The 22,540-nt window shown below is 35.6% G+C and overlaps 1 protein-coding gene across 3 annotated transcripts in view; it reads left to right on the top strand.

Moving 5' to 3' along the window:
• Positions 1-2,752: 2,752 nt before the first annotated feature.
• LOC150085283 (protein RER1-like) overlaps positions 2,753-22,540 on the top strand; it is a 105,636-nt gene continuing 85,848 nt past the window's right edge. For 2 of the 3 annotated variants that reach the window (XM_090373129.1, XM_090373126.1), the window contains exons 1-2: positions 2,753-2,850; positions 21,900-21,988. In XM_090373129.1, the coding sequence (XP_090229255.1) occupies positions 21,911-21,988 (78 nt within the window). In that variant the 5' untranslated portion in view covers positions 2,753-2,850; positions 21,900-21,910. The remainder of the gene's footprint in view (positions 2,851-21,899; positions 21,989-22,540) is intronic. The other variant, XM_090373127.1, reaches the window with a different exon arrangement.

Here is a 22,540-nt window from a genome sequence, read left to right as displayed (position 1 = left end):
TTCATTAATTTATTGAAATAATAAATCAATACAAATTCTACAAAAAAGCTAAAATATTAATTCAAATAGTTTATCAAAACAAAAACAAATTTAAATAACTGTTGCAAAACAGAATCAGACCCTGTTAATTTTAATCATTATCTTTAAATAAAAATTGCAATCTTCTCGGCTTCTCTGCGAATTTTGATATAGTTGCGTTCATAAAATCTTCATTACCATCAATTCTTTTCTTAATTTAACTTGACTTAATTAAGCTATTGCGTATATCCGAAAATTTGTTGAACAAAAAGTTTATTTTCACATGCACCTTGCAAAATAGACTGCCAGCGCCCATGGTCAGAGGAATTAGTTTTCAGGTGGCACTAATATAACACTTACTTTTATATATTTCCTGAAGTCCTGGTGACTTCCTGAAGTCACAGTGGTTTTAATCACAGTCTTTTTTATATGGGGGAAGTGGCACCCATTCGAATTCTATCAAAGTTGCAGTGAACTTTTATCTGGCTTTTTTCACTCCATGGCACAGTTAGTCGGTCTCAAGCGAGGACAGTAAAATTTTCTTCCCCAAAAACTCGTTTTTTTTTTTGTTCATAAAACGGGAAAACCAAACAGGGAACACATTAAATTTACAGACATAATATACGCAGGTAGATAAGGTAATTTTCTGTTGCCCTAGTATGACAGTTTTATATTTCTTGTATAGTTTCTTACAAAAAACCTTGTGATCACGTTTGAAAAAAATAGAGTTTTAACGAACAAATTAATAAAACGTGGGACAATCTTTTGCCACAGAGAGAGAGAGAGAGAGAGAGAGAGAGAGAGAGAGAGAGAGAGAGAGAGAGAGAGAGAGAGAATTCTTCCTATATGTCTGTTGCCAGTGACCTCGAATGTCGATTATAGCCCAGACAATTATTGGAAATGTGCGCATTAGAACTGAGGTCTGGATTCTGGGGCAGCCAGACCAGGCTGTTGTTGTTGTAGGATTTTAGGAGCATCAGCGACCAAGGCCATATTGCTCCGTGTATACTGTCAATAAATTGCATTTGTTCTGAGGTCGATTTTCAGTTTACTGGACGAAAGAACTATAGTTTCGGGGAGAAAAAAACTATGTTACCCTTGATGAGACCGACTAACTCAGCCACGTTGTGAAAAAGGCCCATAAAAGTTCCTTACGTCATCGACGGGACTCGAACTCAGGAGAACGGCGATTCTACCAACTGTGATACCCACGAGGGTGCCAGACCAGGCAGTTGTAAACTTCTTTATCTTCAAACTAGGTTTTCATACTGCTTTATCTATGGAACGGAGAATTGTTGTTTTGCCACAGGACTCATTTACAAAGAACCGCCTAACTGTGGGCATCACAGAATTATTCAGGATGCCAGTGTACCATTCATCATTAATAATTTTATTTTGGAGTTCAATTAATGGTGCAAATACGAACAAATAAGGTAAATAACGCACCATTAACCACATTGATTCAAAAGATATGTATGGTTTAAAAGGATGATGCTGCTCACATTGCTGAAAAAGTGAATAGGTATTTTCCGGCTACATTCACAGACGGGAAATTCTTTAGAGAAGTGGATGCCAGAAGCCTTATCGAATTTTAACAGGACTTAAATGATTTTTTGATAACTGAAAGGAAAGTGGAAGAGAAATTGTTGAAATTAATCATAAAAAAGCACCTAGCATGGATGCAATCTACCCGATTATATTAAGGGAGGCAGCAAAGGAGGAAAGCAAACCCTTAGCCATGATTGTGAGAACATCTTTGGATTCAGAGGGCCCTATGGCAAATTGCTGGTGTGGCAGTTTGCCATTTGACATTCGGTCCGATGATTAAACCACTTTGAAACACCGTATGCATCTTTCTTCAACACCTTCTGTATGTTTCCATTATTTCTACTATTGCCAGCATATTTGTAAACGAATTCCTGCTTTACACCTATCTTGTTTGCACCTTCCATTTGAAGACGTGTCGGACTACTGTTAGTAGGGTAGTGTATATATATATATATTTATAAATATAAATATTATTTTCATGTAATAAATAATATTAACTGTAAACGTTTTTTGCCTTAAACTGGGGAAATATTTTCCCTTTTTTTTTGTTTTTTGAAACTTTATTATGTCTTTATTATATTTAAACTTTATTATAAAGTTTATAAGTGGCCTAATGAATTTCATCTTTCTCTACCATGAAAATGGCCGCTGCTTGAAATGTCCTGATTCTTTTCATTACGAATTCTGTCGTTATATATAAGAAATATGTAAAATATAGTAATTCCATAAAATCATACCCCTAAAATAGATATGCGTGAAATAAACCTATGATTATTACAGTATTATGACTTGTCCTTGTGCAAGTTGATAGGTTAAATAAATTTAAGGAAGAACTGGACAAACATTTAGAGGAATTGTTTTGTAAATTTTTTTTTTTCTTTTTTGGCTGATGCTGCATAACCTCATACACTTGCTTTCTTGCATCACATGCCACTACTAGTACTTTGTTCTTATATTTGATATGCATATTTTCTTGTGTAATATTTACGAAAAGTGCAGTACCTTCTTCGCTGTTTGAAATTTGTGAAATATAATGATCGTCATTCTCAAATTTACGCATCTCATAGTTTTGATAATAGTATACCAATAATATATATTTAAAAATAATAAACATTTTTTATTTATAAAGCAATTTTATTAATATTATTGTTTATTATTTTAGAAAGTATACATTCGTATTTTGGCTGTATAGTGTCGCTGCACGTCTACTGATGTATGTCGAAGTCAAAATGTGGCGTTGACATTCCATATCCACTCGTCATCACTGAGGGATATAATCAAAAGGTATTACCCCATTTTATTCTATTCTTACCAGTAAAATTACCTTACCTTACAATATGAAGGAGTATTTGCATAATTTCCACTTTCCTTCAAATATGAAAATACACGTTCCGGCTGTAGTGCTACTGTGTAGTGTATACATCATAGCAGCAAACCTTGGGAAGCTGTGCAGAACACTTCCTTGTTTATTCATTCTATAACAAGTGTTATTTAGACTGAAATATTTATTTCTCGCATCAGTGGAGTAGCAATATTTCAAAAAATATTTGTGCTTTATGAACAACTGTATTTGATAACAAAAAATACTTTTATTTCGGAAATTTAAAGTAATCAAATTCCGCTCGTCTCTATTTTTTGCATATATCAAGGTTAACAGCATTTTAACCCGTTTTGCAAGTAATCGAAAAATTACAGGGGAAAAAAAAAAAAAAAAAAAAACGCCACCAAAGAAAGAGGATGTGCAATATCAAAGTAATGATAATTGCCAATTATATACCCATACTAATAGAATGACATAAATTGCTGTACATATAAACAGACAGATCTGACATACCTTAAAAATAACCATATTACAATTGCAGGACTGTGTTGAATAACTAATAACATTTATATAGCATCTTATGCTTCATGCTCCATTATAAAACAAAAAAAACAAAAGAGACCACTACATGTAAGACATTTACAGATATCCATTTTCAATAAAGTAGTGTATGCTGATATATGCAAAATAAATTATGGAACAAGCTTGGGCTGGGCAACCCAAGCAAAGCACGAAATAAACAAATTTTTGTTTTTCCATTGTGTCTATTCTGTTACCTGAATGACAGATCAGCCCATATACATTGCAGTGTGTTTTGTTTATGTTAATTTTAATAGGCTTTCCTTACCTTTATTGGAAAAGTACAATTAAATAATATAATCATGACTGGTTCTCGGGGGAGGTGGCTGTAGATGCACACTTGAGCCGCCATTTGAAAAGGGCCAAAATACAAATGAAGGGAAGGTACCTCCTCAGTCTCTTGACTGCCTCCATAGCTGAGTGGTCAGTAGCATACACTCTTTAAGTAGACTGGTTCAAGCTCCTGACTGCTAAATATGGTCAATTTGCCAACCTGTACTGGACCAGCATGTGCAGATTATGGTCCATTTTCCCTCAACACGAATCATTGTGGAGGCTTCCATCCTGCAGTGGATTGATAATGGCTGCAGTTTACCCTTTTTTTTTTTTTTTTTTTTAACTCCTCTGTCCCTGATAATCAAACTAATTTTAAAGTCTAAATAAGATTTAACTATTTAATGCATATGTAAACTGTTTAAACCTTACCTTGAAAGATGCATTGCAAGAAATTGATTTAATCCCATAGCCTAGCATTTCCCAAAGTGTGATAAATTGCCTGGTACCAGACCTTGAATAAAAAATACTGGGCCTTAGAAAATATACAAATAATCACATGATTCTGTTATTATTCCTCAACAATCGGGAATCATAATTGTGAAACTAGCCTCTTTTCTTTGGTTTTCTTCAAAAACAAGTGTAGAAATAGACTGAATATTGAACCAGATTTAAGGATAAAAATTCTTCTTTTGCCCTTGACATAAAGTTACTGTGTTATGTTACATGACACCATTATTCACTTTAGTTGTATCTTCTGAGTTGATTAAAAATTATAAAGACAATAAATTTTTTATTATAGCTGTAATAAATGGTTATGTTATAGGATTAAGAGTGAAATTTATTCCCTTTTTTGTTTTTTTTTTACGCCTTTAAATTTTGGGTCTCCAAAAAAAAAAAGTTGCTGAAAAACCAGTCCCTAGCTATATAAAGTTTGGGAAACACTGCCATATCCCACCAGTTCTTAACTTCTGGTTGGTTGCAGACTCTAGGAACATTGATACTGTCTAAAATTTAAACGGTGAATTAAAAAATTGCTTCAATTTTAAACAATTTTGACAGTTTTTCAATTTAGAATTTAAGCTTTAGACTTCATGCATTATAATATATGCTTTTCTAAAATTTCTCAAAAAATTTATGCACTCATTAATATTATCTTAACTATGGTGCATGAATTAAGAAATACTGTCTTAGCCTCTATGTAGGCTAGGGCAGCTTTTTTAACTGGGATCCATGAATTACTAAGAATGCCTGACATAGTTTAATAAGTGTTTTTAATTTGTTTAACATTATGCACAATAGCACATGTAAATCGGTAACTTTTATAGCTTTTGTGTATACCCTAGATACCACTTGTGATCATTTGACATCTGAATTTTTTTTTATAAAATTAATTTTGGGAATAAAATCAAATATTCCTATGTAGTTTTCCCCACCAATGTTTTCTAAATGATGATACAGTATTTTCTGTCTGTTTACAGCATATAGTTGGAAGTCGGTCAGGCACAAAACAAACAATTCAGTGTCCAGCAGACTCTAAACTGAATATGTTTCTTTGTGTCTAAAAATTGCTTTTTATTTGAGGGGGGGGGGGTTGTTGGCTGATGAAAATTTAGAAGGTTTGGGTAGGGAGGGCACAATATAATGTAAATGAAAAAAAAGTGCATACTGCACAAGACTCTGAATGGTGAGATAAATTATCCAAAGCATAATTAACAAAATACAATTTTCTTCAACAGAAAGCTAAAATCGGTTTTTTATAACAAAAAAAAAAAAAAACACAGCATCCAACATCCCACTTGAACAGAACACATCTGATATAATGTTTAATTGACATAGCAGCCGACCGGGCTAGCTGGGTGGGTAAAGTGCCTACCTGGCAACCCAAAGGTCGCGGGTTCGATTCCCGCCTCGGGCTTGGATCAAAGTACTGCAAAAACCTTGGGAGGTGCATTATGGCCACAGAAGCCTATGCGCCAACAACTACCAAAAAAAAAAAAAAAAAAAAAAAAAATTGACATAGCACAAGTTATCTTGATCAAATTACTTCAAAGCACTTCACCTTTGCCCAGTTATGTTTATCTCTGGATAATTCTGTATGCAACTACAGGATAATTCTGTCTAGATGGAACTATCCTGTAGTTGCACCATCACAAAAATACCAGAGGACCAAACTGATATTATTAGTTTGGTTATGTTTTAGGGGTGCACTGTATTAAGGATGCATGCAGTAAATATAATTATCTAGACATTGTTATGGAAGAGGGAAGTCTGCCTTATGGTAAAATATTGGCAAATATGATTGCAGAAAGTTTTTTGTTGTTGCTGACTGTTCATGTTGATCAAAAAAAAGCATAACCTTGTTAGTCAAATCAAGGTATGGAAAGGAAAGCTTGCATTAGTGAAATAAATTTATAAAGAGAAAGGTTTATATTAGTTAAATAAAGATATAAAGTGAAAGGCTGCTTTAGCCCTGTGGTTTTCAACTGGGGTAAGCATACACCAGGGAGTACATTGGGCATTTCATCCAGAATGGCAGATTTTCGTGTGCTTAGTTTTTAGTAAAATGTTTATCAGCGGATTGTGATTTTTTTCTGATTTTACAGTATATTTATTTGTGATGCCCTAAAATTTATCATGTTTTGAGAAAACTAAATCAAAACCAAACTGCCAAGCCTATCATAATGCTGAAGTGAAGTTGTGATTTCTCCATTAATCACATCTCATTTCATCTATATTTTTGTCTAGTTTAGCCCTTAGCAGTTTTTGCTATCCTAAATATAAATCTTGTCTAGGAAGGGATGTCATGTGCTGTTGCTTACAAAAATTTACATTGTAACTAATGTACTGCACTTGAAAAACGGTACCTGTATTCCCCACCAGAGGTAGCTGTTTGTAATTAGTGTTCTGCTGAACACTAATTACAAACAGCCCTTTTATTGCATCTCTAGCTGAGGGGAGAGACTGGCTCTTTACAGTAATTATTCACTGATGAATCCTGTTGTTTACAAAAATTACTAGGCTACTGAATATATCAAAGCAAATATACAGCCAATTTTTAGTTATTTTCCTCTCTTAGAAATATGGATGTATGCTAGATGAAAGTCCCAGAAATGCTTTGTGTTATGAGTTTTTGCTGGACGAATGTGGTGGTTTTTCTGCTTAACTATTTTTAATTTTTATTTTACACCATCCAATCATGGATAAATTTTTAGTATGAGGGACAAAGAGAAAGTTAGGTTCTACGGATTACAGAAAATCTTGAGAAAAGATGTGAAGATGAGTGAAGAACACCTTGATATGACAGACCAAGTGGCAAATGTAATCTTGACCATTCACCATGTCCACCTACGAGCAAATCAGCTCCAGATAAGAACCAAAAAGAAGTGACGACTTTATCAAAATGAATATTTGAAATATGTTGTGATGAGTAGAATCAAATCCCTCTGTGTTTACTATGTGAACAGAAGCTCAGCCATAACCTTATGAAACCCACTCTGTTGATGAGACATTTTTGAAAGAAATCAAGACTTGAATGGTAGGTCCATTGCTTATTTCGAAGAGAAAAAGAATTATTACATAAAAAGACCTCATTGTTAAAATCCATATTTCTAAGTCTTAAAAAAGAATTATTAGAAGCCTCACTGAAAGTGACCTATTGTATTTTGTCAAGGAGAGGCCCATGCTATTTGTGAAAATTTGATAATGCCATGCACTGTTGACATGTGCAAGGCATCATTTGGACTCAATGAATCAGCAAAGACTGTAGGAAATTTAAAATTGAGAAAGGAGTTCGACAGGGAGACACAATATCTCCGAAGCTGTTTGCTGCTGCCCTTGAGGAAGCTTTCAGAAGATTAGACTGATTGCAGAATGGAGTCAATGTGAACGGAGAGTACCTAAACCATTTACGATTTGCAGATGACATTGTGGTCATAAGCCACGATCCCAAAGAATTAGAGGAAAATCTTAATCAGTTATGCACAGTTAGTAAGGATTTTGGACTAAAGATGAATATGACTAAAACAAAAGTAATGATGAAAAGTATGCCACAGAAAGGGAAATAATGAGTGAAGGAGCAGTAATTGAAAAGGTGGAGTCATATACTTATCTGGGACAAGTTATTAGCTGTAATAATGATAAATGGCTGGAAGTCAAGAGAAGAATAAATTTTGGATGGATAGTATTCAGGAAATATAGTCACATACTGAAGAGCAATATCCCAGTTTGTCTGAAACGTAAAAAAATGAACCAATGTATACTCCCCACCATGACTTATGGAAGTGAAACTTGGGCACTCACCAAAAGAATGGAAGAGAAGCTGAGAACTACACAGCGAAGAATGGAACGAATTATATTGGGAATCAGACTGTTAGATAAGAAGAGAAACACGTGGATTAGGCAGCAAACTCAAGTAAAGGACATTCTTATCAAAACTAAAGAGCTAAAATGGTCTTGGGCAGGACACATAGCTCGAAGGAATGATGACAGATGGACTAAGAAAATAACAGAATGGTATCCAAGAGGAGCTAGAAGAAAACCTGGAAGACAAAGGCGGAGATGGATAGATGAAATTCATGAGTTTATGGGTAGTAAATGGATGGCCAGTGCTCAAAACAGAAGGAACTGGAAAGTTGCTCGAGAGGCCTTCATCCTGCAGTGGATTGAAAATGGCTGATGATGATGATGAATCAGCAAAAATAAAACGGGTGCTACTCTAACAACTCTGTAAGAAGAATTTTAATTTGCTCACCCAATCTTCTCAATGAATTCATTCATAAACCTAAGTTGTTGCCTTATTTTACCTTGCAACTCGATGAGAGCACTGATGTCAGTATTTTTTTAAAATAACTACAACAGGAGCTAATATTTTTGAAAAAAATCGACAGCTTTTTTTTGTGCTCATGAACTTAACTTAAGAATTGATGTCTGTACTGATGGTGCCAAGGCCATGCAGGACCCCATTTCAGGTGTTATTACGAGAATCAAGGCAGTAGCACACCCTTCCTGTTCAAGCAGTTACTGTATACTCTACAGGGAAAATTTAGCTGTGAAAAACATTCCTGCAAAACTGAAAGATATTTTTAAGACACTAATAGAAATTGCCAATTATGTGAAATCTAGTGCCTTAAATACAAGGCTTTTCTGGCAGATTTGCAATGAAATGGACAGCAACTGTGACTGCTTACTTTTTTTGCATGTTGGCTGAATTGAGGTAAAGTGCTGATGAAACTCTGAATTATGTTCTGAAATTATGATGTTTCTTACTGATCATAAAGCTGAAGCCACAAAAAAAACAACTCTAGGTGAACTGCAGAGATTCATCGACTTTGTCTAGTGATTATAATTCACAAGAAGTTGCATACCTTGCTGATATATTTGACACACTGAACACACTGAAGCTATCACTTCAAGGTAAAAACATGACACTTTTCTTGACTAATGATAAAATCTCTGCATTTTAAGATAAAATTATTCTTTGGAGAAAGAGCTAAAGCAGGACAATATGATATTTCTAATACATTTACTACATGGCTTGTTGAAAAAAACATCTCTGCAGAGTCAGATTTACAGAAAGCAATAATTGACCACTTCACACAGATGTCAATCTCTTTTGAAGAATGTTTTCCTGTCAATTGAAAATTACAGGTGGATGGCTAACCCTTTCTTGAAAAACCAAACTTAGCTGTCTGTAGTTACCCACTTCACCCTTTATGAACAGAAGATATGAGGTGTGGCTGTTAAATAATAAGGCTGTTGCAGTAAAATAAATAATGAAATATTTTGTAACTTACAAGTAATTTCTTCAAAATAATTCACTTGGGCTTGCACGTGCTGGCCCATATGTTTCTTCCAGGCTCAGAAACATTTCTAGAAGTCTTCTTCTGTAAGCCCTTTTAAAATGTTGGCTGTTTTTATTTATTTAATTTTTTTTTCTGTATGGACTGAAAATGGTTCCCTTAAGTACACTTTTCAGTTTAGGGAAGCGAAAAAAAGTTACAAGGGGCTGTCTGGTGAATAAGGTGCATGTTCACAAACAGGAATTTGTTTTTTCCCAGAAACTGGTGAACAGATAGTGCATTGTGTGCTGGAGCAGTGTTGTGATGGAACATCCAATTATGACCATGCCTAAATTTTAAGTTAAAATTTATCTATGTCCATATTGAGTTCTGATGCAACCATTTTAATGCTTAAACAATGATCACTTCTAATCATTGCCCTTACCCAATCCATATTTTTATCAGTTTTTGTGGGGATACTGGATGGCCTGGTCGTCCATCATCTTCCACATTCTTTCTTCCTTCTAAAAATATTTTATGGCATTCAAACTGTGAGCTCTTGGCATAGTATCCTCCCATAAACTTGATGCAACAACTCATAACTTTCAGCTGGTCTTTTTTTTAGTTTTGTTAAAATTTTGAGGTTCATTCATTGCCTGTCATTTTTCCAGCAAACTGCAAAAACATAAAGTAATGAAAACCTGTCTCACAGCAAAGTGAATGAATGTTTTGGGATGTGGTTTGGCAAGCAATTAGGGAAAGGTTCAAGATCAACTGCTGTACCTTCATTTCATAGGTGATGCTTGGTGTGTAGTGGCTTTACATGCCATCTCATTATTTAATAACTACACCTTGTACATTGCACGTCTCCAAGCTGCAGAGATTTTCCCTGAATTTAAGGATGCATTTAGTATTATTATTAAAGGTTCAACTACCTCTTACAACTTTGGTATTATGGTTCGGTGGTTGTTTAGTATTGGATTTGGAAAATGTGCTGAGGTGACCATGTTGTTGTTGTTATTATGGTTTTTAGAAGCATTAGCAACTAAGGCCATATTGCTCTGGGGATATGCGGTGGTCATTCCCTGACCTTCTGCATCCTCCGTATTTGGTGGTCATGGGCTCGAACCCTGGTCTAATCAAGAAGTGTGTGCTATGCACTGCTGCTCCTACCCACCTGGCTACGGAGGCACCCGAGGTGACCATGAAGCATTAGTATTATCATACATTGACAAATGCAAAGTACTCCATATGGGTAGCAGTAACCCAAGAGAAACGTACCAACTGTGTAGTACTACACTCAGGGAGGTGGAGAATGAAAAAGACCTGGGGGTAATGTGCAGTCAGATATGAAGTTCTCTGATCAGTGCAAACAGGCTGCCAGAGCAGGTCATGGAGTTTTGTTAATGATATATAGGAATTTTGCTAGCAGAGACAAGGAGATGATTATCCCTTTGTATAAAGCAATGGTCAGGCCACACCTTGAGTACTGTGTACAAGTCTGGAGGCCTCATTTTAGGAAGGATGCTGAGTTGCTAGAACGAATACAGAGAAGGCAACGAGATTGGTGAGAGGAACAAAGGATGCACTTACGAAGAAAGGCTTATGTTATGCAAGTTGCAGCATCTTGAGGCTAGGCACCTACGAGGTGATCTGATCGAGGTGTATAAAGCCTTGAATGGTTTGAGCAGGCTCAATGCTGACTGGATACTTCCGCTTGCTCAGATTAAGAACCTGAGGGGGCATAGTTTCAAAATTAGGAAAGACAGTTGTAGAATGGATGTGCGGAAGTTTGCCTTTAGCCAGTAGGTAGTTGATTGCTGGAACAGATCATCTGTTGTTGTGGAAGTTGATAGCTTAAATAAATTTAAGGCTGAATTAGACAAACATTTGGAGTGACCGGATGGGTGAAATGGGAAGGTGGTGTTTTTTTTTTTTTTTGCTGATGCTATATAAGCTTGCTTTTTTCATCATATGCCTCAACTAATGCTAATGCCCATAAATTTCTTGTATTCTGTACTCAGTGTCTATTTTGTGGAGCAAAAAACTTTGTTGCCCTAATGTGAGACTGACTAACTTGTCTACAGTAAGGAGGAAAGCAGAAATTCCTGTTTTCTCAATGGAAAGTATTTCGACTTAATCATAATAATAGCAATAAGAGCTTAATTGACAGTACTCACCTCAATTGATCTGTTTAGTTACATGGTATTGAAGTGGAAATGAAGTTTAAAATAAGTTATAAAGACAGAATTGTTAAAAACCTGTAATTAAAATTTGCTCAAGGAAGAAGAAGTGCACTACCTCGTCTCTGGTTGTCATTTATAAAATATTAATATGAGAACAATGTGAAGCCAATAGTCACAACGAGCAGCTTTCGTGAAAAACTTCTTCGGTTAGCGGTTTTGTGAAAAACGTTTTTCACGAAAGTCGGGGAAATAATAGAGTTATTGATTAAATAAGTAACATGGAGCTATCTATATACCACTGATTGTGTATAGATAGTGCAGTTATACTGCAGTTGACTTTTTGGATTTGTTAAGGGGTATCTTGTGTGACTGATTTGATTGTCTGCTGTGATGCAGTCAAAGGAACTGGATGCGAAAAATAATTTGGTATCATGTACTAAGATATCAAAAAAGTTTTGATGTATCAACTGTGTGGTACTACACTGACAGTGGTAGAGAATGAAAAAGACCTGGAGGTAATTGTGCAGGCAGATATGAAGTTTTCTGAGCACTGCAGATGGCCTCATGGTGTCTTGCCAATGATATACAGGAATTTTTCTAGCAGGGATGAGGAGGTGATTATCCCCTTATATAAGGCAATGGTCAGGCCACACCTTGAGTACTGTATACAGGTCTGAGTACAGAGAAGAGCAACAAGATTAGTGAATGGAAAAAAGGCTTAAGTTTTGCAAATTACAGTGTCTGGAGACTAGACACTTGCGAGGTGATCTGATTGAGGTGTATAAAGCCTTGAATGGTTTGAGCATGCTCAATGCTGATGGGATTCTTTCTCTTGCTCAGAATAATTGCCTGAAAGGGCATAAATTGAAATTGAGGAAGGACAGTTGTAGGATAGATGTGTGGAAGTTTGCCTTTAGCCAGTAGGTGGTTGATTGCTGGAACAAACTTCCATCTGCCATTGTAGAAGTTGATAACTTAAATTTATCAACTAGAGCAGAACTAGACAAACATTTGGAGAGAGTGGATGGGTGAAATGAGAAGTTTTTTTTTGGCTGATGCTATATAAGCTTGCTTTCTTACCTCATGTGCCTTTACTAATGCTAAGGCTGTTTCACATAAAAGACTACTTTTATGTGAAACAGTTTTAACGAGTACAGAGTGCATGTCTTTATTATCTGCTGCGCTAGCCAAAAAAAATTCCAGAGTTACCCTGAGAGAGAGAGAGAGAGAGAGTGGAAGAGCAAAAGTCAGAAGTAGAAAGGAATCACCAAGAAAGAGAAGGATGATGATATCCAGCTCAGGACTCTGGGTGTGCCGTGCCAAGCCCATACTCACCAGATGTGAGCCCCCTGGGGTTATATGTGTGTGTTGTTTGAGAAAGAATAAGTATGCTATTCTTTTAGGCCTGAAAAAAATGCTTCCACACTGTTGTACCCTTGTCATTTGTTTTTATTTTTTGTCCAGCCAAGTGAAATGTAAGCATGGCAAACAAAAAGAAGTCTGACAGAATCAGATGTGCTGAATAAGGTGTATACAGCATCAGTTGTATCTACAGTGGCACATTTTAATAATTGTGATTGCCAGTCTGTGAGCAGGAACATTGTCTTGTTGAAACAAGACACCTTTTGTTAGCATTTCTTTTCTTTTACCATCTCATACTTGACATAGTAACTTACCATCACCCAGAAGGGTGAGGGTAAGTTACTATGAAATGAAATTTTTCAGGATCTGTTTGTGCCCTGGCAAAAATTTTGAGAAAATCATATATGTTGACCACATTTTTAATTGGAAGGCAGAGGCTGTGCGGCCCCATCTTACAGAAGCTTCTGATAAACTTACTTCCTTTGTGTGTAGCAACTTTTCATATCCAAGGTATGTAGCAACTGTTCATATGAGATGCTTATAGCCTGCACTCTTTTGTGGGTTGATAATCACTACTCTGCCATTGCCATATCTTGTATTGCATCAATTTGCTTGGCATTTAGCAGTTGTTGGTCACCCACAGTGAAAGCTGTCTCTGATCCCCCATTTTGTCATCATGACAGATAGACCAGAGCTATGCAAATTACCATATCATCCATAATAGGATACAATAAATGAATAATAAGATAACTGCAAGGTAGTGATGGGTATAATTCATTATGAACTTTTGCTTTTGACAATTGAAAATCGCTTCCTATGGTGTGTGTGTGTGTGTGTGTGTGTGTGTGTGTGTGTGTGTGTGTGTGTGTGTGTGTGTGTGTGTATAACCAACTGGCATAAGGCAGTGCATGACTTGAGCTTTAGTTTTACAAACATTAGTTCTAATCCTCTACTGCTGTTTTCGATATCATTATTGAATGATTTCTGGAATCGATTATTTGCCCATTACCACTGTGAGGAAGTTGAATCCTTCATAACATACTTGCTGAAGAAGAATGTTAACCCTTTCTTCTTCAGGTATCTTATGATTTTCAAATTTTTCCATTATTTAAAAAAAAAGAAAAAACCCACTAAGTGCAATGTGTTCTCGATCAAATATATTAAAATTACAAACCTGTATTTTTGCATTTGTTTTTACAAAGGGCAAAATAACCAAGCAAAATTATATTCAGAATTTTATTTCTGTATGTGACTATGAACTTTATAGTATCCCCCATATGCACTTGCTGCCATGCAATTGTTTCATTTTTTAAAACAGCAGCAGTGAAAATAGTTTGGTAAATGGTCAACCGTGCATTTTTAGAGTCGTTATAGTAATGTTTTATATTATTCCATATAAATAACTTCTCTTACTGAATTGAAATTAAAAACTAAATATCTGGAGCTGAGATCATGGTAATCTTATTCAGGAGTACCAATGAATTTAGTTGTCAAATTGTGTAAAAAAGTGTTTTAATTGTCAAAAAACAATCAACATTGTTGGCTTAGATGCAAGTGAATAAATTACTACAGAAACCAGTAAGCAGTAACTTAGAGCTGTGAAATGATTTGTACTATTTGAAGACAGAAAATGTCATATGGGCTGAACTTCATTTTTGATATAATTTTCATGACCTTATACATGTACTTACTCAGATGCGTATGTAGTAAAATATTTATTCATACCAGGTATATGTCATAATTTTACACATTTTTATGTGGATCTTATTTTTTCACATTATTTTGGACCCCAGAATATTTTGTGTATACTTTTTTCAATCTTTCGGCTCCTGTTTTGTTTGTCAATTCAGATTTTATTTCTTATGTCAGCAGCTTGGTATTGGTAATTCAGCCTTATAGGATTAATAGTTCTGAATTTTGTGTTTTAATTCTAGGGAAAAATCTGCTACAGGCCCTCCCTGACTTACGTAATACATGACTTTTGTAAATTCAACTTTGCGTAAGTTTTTTCTGGCAGGTGTAAAAAAAAAAAAAACTTTTAAAAAATTGTGAAAATGTATTTTGTATCCTGTAAGAATAAATAGAGGGTGCTGTGTGAACCCAATAACACATTGTTTGGGATTTTTTTTTTTTTTTTTTTGGTAATTCAAAAAATTTCAATTGGAAATTTTCACTATATGACAGCTATTTATCTCTCTAAAAGGTCATTTTTTTTTTTTTTATGTAATGGAGTGCTATCCTTTCATCGTTATCATATGTTCTGTTATAAGAATCAATTTTGAATGGCTTTGCTGATATTTTTCTAAAGAACATTTTTGGAGGTCATGACCATACAACAATTTGCACTTTCTGATTTATTGGGCTTTTAGTGCATCTAATTATAAATGGGTAGTAAACTTAATCTTATTTCATTTGCGATAATCCCGATAACTGTAATTGTGTGGGTTTTTACATTATTATGGTGAAATATGTTCCCCTTCACTGAAATCTTCAATCATATAAGAAACATAAATAAATTTTCAGAATCTTCTCTTCGTTCCTATTTACTTATTACAATGATGAAGGCAAAATCGACCAATGGAAAGTGCAAGTGGTGGCAGTGCTAGGAAACCAAACAAGATTGATTTAGAAATGAATGTGAAAATGATTAAGAAGTAAGAAGCAGGACAAAGTTTGTCACCTATTGCATGGGAATTAAGTCTTGCTGCATCAACAGTGAATGTTATTTCAAAGAACAGTGCACGTATAAAAGAACATGTTAAAGGATTAACACATTTAAGATGAACAGTGATCACAAAATAGCGTTCAGGTGCTATATAGAAGATGGAAAAGCTATTGATAATACGGATGGAAAATCAGATTCAAAAGTGACTGCCCCCGAGTCTAATGGCCATTGAAGTAAAAGCAAGAAGTATTTATGAAGATATTAAGGATAAGTACAGCGAACCCCAAATCAAGTTCGTCTCAAGAAACGGGTGGTTTAATAGGTTCAAGCATCATGCTGGTTTCCACAAATTAAGTGTGCAGTGATGTCGCCAGCACCAATTCCACAGCAGCAGAGAAATTTTGTGATGTGTTCAAGAAAACCACTTCTAAATTTCCACAGCCATCTACCTCTGCAGCGGCGTACTTATCAGCTAGAGACGTTGATTCTGGAAACAATGCTCAAAAGGTAAAACTTGCTGACATAATGCCTGTCCCCTCCCTTTTTTTTAAATTTTATAATTTTGAAATTTTTGTAATTGCACACTTTTGTAATTTTTCCTCTGCGTGAGAGAAAAAAAAATTTAATAAATAATTCTATTTACATATTCGTCGAACATTTCTTTTTTTCTTCAATCAAATTCAGCAAGCATAGTTGTGAGTGCTGCATAAGCCTTTAGGGAAATTCCGACATGTAAATTTTGACTTGTGCAGCATTCTGCAGAACAAAACCATTACATAAGTTGGGGAGTGCCTGTATTTATTATCTTTTGAATTATTTAAGCTGTTTTGGTCTGTAGATAAATTATTGCAAATTAAAAGTATGTAGTTTTTAATTTATCAGAGAGATTCTTATCACTTTGAAGATTTGAAAAAAAAAAGGGTGTAGAATACGAATCAAAATCTGGAATTTTAATATGAATAAGCATAGGTTTTGTAATTTTGGTATAGTCTTGGAGTATTTTTTTTTTTTTTATTATTATTCTGCCTATCATGACTTGTGGACAGAAAATTTGATATTCTGCTGCTCATTCTAATTTGAGAACTATTTTGGATTTAAGGCATCGGATACTTAGGTGACTTGCTGGAAAGCTGAAGCTTTCAGTAGTTTCTTCTAGGACAAATCTCCTCAAGAGCTAGAGATCTTATACTTATTATCCAGTATTGATGACTAATTCCCTGGGATTTCACACACTGATGAATTCTGGGTTGATGTTTATGAAATAAGCTCATTCTGTGTCTAGCCATTGCCAGAAATAAGTTAATGCCACTTGTTTTTGAGCACTGCCCTTAAACTCTTAATATTTGAGATATTGATCCACATTTGTGGTCTTTTTAGTTGATAGTAAGGATGTCTTTGAAGAGGAATGTGCTACCTCATGATTCCAGCTAAACCATTTGTGTCTATGTATTTTTGAGATAATTGTTTACATTTTGTGTGGTTTTAGGCTAATTCTTTGTTGAATTATACAGCAGACTCTCGATTTACCAGGATCAGTTTAACCGGAAAGCGGATTAACTGGGACACTTCAAGACGCCAAAAGAAAAGAAAAAAAATAAACCAACCGGAAATTATAAAATTGAAGTAATAACTAGAATAGGTATAAACAGATGTTTTTCAAGTCGTAAATAAGTGACATGCAGGGCTTCATTGAGAGATAATTATATTATATATTATTATTATTATATCTTTAAACCCAACTCTAAAAAGAAAAAAAAAAAAAAAAAGATAACAAATGTTTAGTTTGTTTTAGTGCGTTGCTTCGATTGTGTTCCGTCGCACCGGAAAGAGAAAAAAATTTATTGAGCTTTCAATTAAACAAAAAACTTGAAATTATTCAAACGTTTGAAAACGGTGCATCTGTTAAATCTTTAATGAACCATTATAATGTTGGTGACCAAACCATACGCAACGTCATAAAAAATAAAGGGAAGTTATTAGATTTAAAATAGGCATCGAAAAAAATATAAAGGGAAGCATCGTATTGGACGTGTGAGTAGTGCGTGGTAAGTTTTTTTATCTATCGCCATATTTTTATGTAGGTTGCTGAATATTTTTCAATACAATAAGTCCCCGACTTACGTAACTTCGAACTTACATTAATTTTTTTTTACTGAAATTTTTTTTCTTCTTTTTTACGATTATAAAATTTAAAACAGAATAAATAATAAGCAATCAATACCGACAATCATGGCATGCACAAATTGCACAAGCGAGATGTGGAGTAACAAGCTTAAAAATGGGAATGAATACAAGATTCTTAAATTTATTTAGATTTTTTGTTATATGACTAAAGATTTCAGTGAAGGGGAAACATATTTCACCATAATAACGTAAAATCCCACAGAATTCCAGCTATCGGTATTATCGCAAATACAATACAATCGAGTTTACTACCCGTTTAGAATGAATTGCACTAACAGAAAAGTCCAGTAACCCAGAAAGTGTAAATTGTTCTTATTATTTTATGGTAGTGACCTCCAGAAATGTCTTTTAGTAAAATGTGAGCTCGCGTGGAGTGATAACAGTGAGTTTTTGCTTTAACTCTACCCCAGGGGCTCACATTTGGTGAGTATGGGCTTGGCACACCTAGGGTCCTGAGCTGGATATCATCATTCTTTTCTTTCTTGGTGATTCCTCTCTCTCTCTCTCTCTCTCTCTCTCTCTCTCTCTCTCTCTCTCTCTCTCTCTCTCTCTCTCTCTCTCTCTCTCTCTCTCAGGGTAACTCAGAAATTTTTTTTTTACCTGGTGCAGCTAAAGCCACAGGCAATTGATCAAGAAAAGGAAAGCGATCTAGTTGGATCAGAAAATTAAAATAATAAGGATGTATGAAAATAGCCAAACATTAACAAGTAACTCGCGGAATTCAGATTTGTCAGTAGCAGTGGTGAACACAATAATAAAGGACAAAGAATACGAGAAGCGGTGAAGAGATCGACACCAATGAAGTCAACTATGATAACCAAGGCTACGAAATACACTGGTGTGTAAAACTTAAGGACCAGTCAGGTTTTCACCTGTAGCTTCTTATAGGAGTGGCCTGGATACGGGAAAAGCATACCAAAGTAACCTTGTGAGGTACAGAAATGATGAAGGAAACAACACCGACACAACAATGGAAACAAAACGGTACAGAGGGACTTTATTCAAAAATGGCAACATAGCACTGGCTGCCATGATACAGATGCATCACTGCCAAAGATGGAACAAAGGGAAAAGGTGGTCCTCAGTAGGGTTAGGTTATGGCCACCCCTAATGTCGATGCAGGCTTTGCACCGCCTGTCCATACTTAGAACAATGTTGTTGATAAGTTTTTGCAGTAACATCGTCCATTCCTCTGTCAGCACCATCTTCAGCTGGTGAACATTTTCTGGTGGGTGTGGACATGCCGCTAGGCATCTCCCCAGAGCATCCCATATGTGTTCGATGGGATTTAGATCGATGGAACAGGCAGGCCAATCCATACGAACAATGTCCTCACTTTACAAAAACATATCAACAGCTGCAGTGCAATGGGCTGTGGCATTATCATCCATAAACACGAACTCGGGGCCAATGACATCTCGAAACAGATGCACATGGGGAAGGATTACCTTGGTACAGTAGCGTGCACCGTACCTGGAAGGCGGTTACAGTACCGCCTTCTAGTATCTGGAGAGTTGTGTACGTCCATCCAAGATAACGCTTCCGCAAAGGAGAACACCTCGACTGCCATATCGATCCCTTTCAGTGATGTTTGTGGGGGTGATACTGTGTGCCAACCTCTCGCCAGATTAGCTGACATCCAGAATCGCTGATGAGACTGAATCTACTCTCATCAGTAAAGAGCACCTTACCCCATTGCACTGCTGTCCAGTTCTTGTGTTTGATGAACTATTGTAAACGGTGTCTCCGATGGGCAGGTGTTAAAGGGACACAGCGTACTGGCTGTCGATTCACCTTTGTGGAGTTGTCCAACTACAGTAAATTGCGATATCCTCGTCCTGTGCAATTGATCCCGCTGTCTGGTGTCGGTCCCTCTTTACCTGTAGGAGTATATAGCGGTCATCATTGGGTGTTGTTTTTTGTCGATGACCACCGCTAGTCTTTCGAACAGCTGTACCTGTTGTTCTGAAGGCCAACAACACACGTGAGCGATGCTATGGGCGATACCGAACTCTGCAGCCACACTCCTCACACTTTGACCTTCCCAATTATTCGACCCCACGTAAAGTCATCCAAATGTTGTCTACTGGCCATTTCGTTGTCTGTAGCACTGTATGAAACCAATCGAATGTCTGTAACAATTGTGCTCACCATTCGGTAATTTGCACATACTGCTGAACTGCTGCTTTTATCTGTTTATGTTCTCTTCTCATCTGTTTGTTTTTTTCTCATCACGATTCAAATTTTTTTGGATGTGCACCAGCTTTCTGCTGAATGGCCACAGTTATGCAAATTGCCATAGGCTGTTTCATTTGATTTTGTGGTTGTAACCTTTAGAAATAGTGTTGGTCCTTAAGTTTTGCACGCCAGTGTATATATCAGATTTTACTATCAGTTTCTTCCTTTAATGTTTTCTTTTCTCTTGTGCCACTTCAGCAACTTCACCGCTGTCCCTAGATAAAGTTTTTAATTGAACTAATTAAAAATATATAACTATTTTTCTAATATATAACTTTTTTTCTTCATTCTTCTGAGGATATTATGTGGTTTTTGTAATTTTGGCATATCACGGATATAGGAGCAATATTTTATTAGTCATTCCGCGAGTTACGTAAAACTCAACTTAAGAGGTCCTGGAATGTGGCCCCTCCATAGCCAGGTGGGAAGGAGCAGCAGTGCATAGCACAAGCTTCTTGATTAGACCCGGGCTTGAGCCCATCACCACCAAATATGGAGGATGCGGAAAGGTTAGGGAAGGACCACCACATATCCCGGAGCAATATGGCCTTAGTTGCTAATGCTCCTAAAAACCAAATAACAAACAAACAAACCTGGAATGTATGTCGGGGACTTATTGTATTTTTGGATTAACCGGGAAATCGATTATCTGGGATTTTTATTTTATCCTATCTATCTTGGAAAATCGAGAGTCTACTGTATATCTAAGAGCATTGAAACTTGCTGGTGTTTTCATCTGTAAACTCCTATATAGGAATGGACTGGGAACCTCCTTTTGTATTTTAGTTGGCTAATAAAGTTATTTTATATGTATATACATGCACACGTACACATGCATGCTTTTGAAACATTCTCTCTCTCTCTCTCTGTGAGGATTATTTGTAAAGACCTTTAATTACAGAACAACAATATAACAAATGAAGGAATATTAGGACACTGTTTTTCAATGAAGTCACCCACCACATTCAGGCTCTTAGCCTGTTCTGTCATGATTCACACTCCTTTTTATAAAATTCAGGGACATTCCCACTCAACACAATGTTTAACTTCATTCATCACTGAATCAATATTAAACTGGTGTTCTATTAAAGGCCCAAACAAATGAAAGTTGGAAGAAGAGGTGGATGGGTAAGCACCTCCCATCCATAATCATGCAGCCATTGTTGGACTACACACACACACACACACACACACACACACACAGGAGCTAAACCCACAGAAAGTCTTCAACATCTTTCAGTTGCTGACAAATTTCAGTGGACATAGTTCCTTTGACATGTGGGAAGTCAGATGCCTACATGCATATGCCCTTCTTCACTGACCATGTTTCAAGGCAGGCAGCCACCTTGGTTTAGTCACCTAAATCAACAAAGTTATATAGCATCCTGTAACAACATCAGCATTTATGTGATATTTCACTGCTGTCGGATGGAAGTGTCTCCCCTAACACATCTTATAATTTAATTTCAGGCATTCGTTAATTAAATTAAAACAAACTTAATTTCATTAATTTCAGACAGCCTTTGTATTTAACCAGTTAAAAGTGTGCGATAATAAATTCATAATGCATATAAATTGATTGTTCTTGTTTCTCTGAAAGCATAAGACCTAGTGCAGTTGCACATGTAATGGTGGCCCTCTGTATAACACACACATTCACATAAATGTATATATATACACACACCTATATAACATACACACACATGTACATATATATACATACACTTTTATTATTTTTTTATTAGGTCAAAAAGCAATGGAAAGTGATTCAAGTGATGATTCGGTACAGCCACGATCATCAATCTGTGTGCGTGCTATAAATAGGGTTTCGCAGGTAATGTTAATATCTAATTAATATCCAGTATACCAAAACTTTAATTATTTTATAACAAAAGCTTTGTGTTTGGGTATACAATAATTATGAGTTGGGAAAAAGCCTGAGTTATGCATGTAGTTAAGAGCAAACTGAGTATGCTACTGAATAATTCAGTCTCACATTTTATAGAAAGTCACCATGACTGAGGCAACTTGTGATGACTTGCTTAACAATATGAAATTGTTGCATCTTATTATATATGTAAGTTGCTGTTAGCTACCTACATAACTGAAGCTTTTGTCATTTCATGTACATTGATGCTATTCAGTATAGCTTAATATATTAATTTTGTGTTTTTTTTTTTTTTTTTTTTTTTCTTTTTTGTTTTTATTATAGAATAAGTAAAATTTGTGCAAGTTAGTTGTGATCAATATCAAGTACTTGTAGTTTTTAACTTAATGAAAGTGTTTGTATTTTTATTTATATATATATATATATACACATGAGATATTTATTTTTATTTCAAACTATAAAGCTTAAGAAAAAGGTGTAACCATAACATAAAAAGGG

Source organism: Mastigoproctus giganteus, chromosome 5 (assembly GCF_048544385.1).
Source record: "Mastigoproctus giganteus isolate SK-2022 chromosome 5, ASM4854438v1, whole genome shotgun sequence".
In the NCBI taxonomy this organism is placed as follows: Eukaryota; Metazoa; Arthropoda; class Arachnida; order Uropygi; family Thelyphonidae; genus Mastigoproctus; species Mastigoproctus giganteus.
The sequence above is the reverse complement of the archived record's forward strand: the minus strand, read 5'-3'. Positions and strand labels throughout refer to the sequence as shown.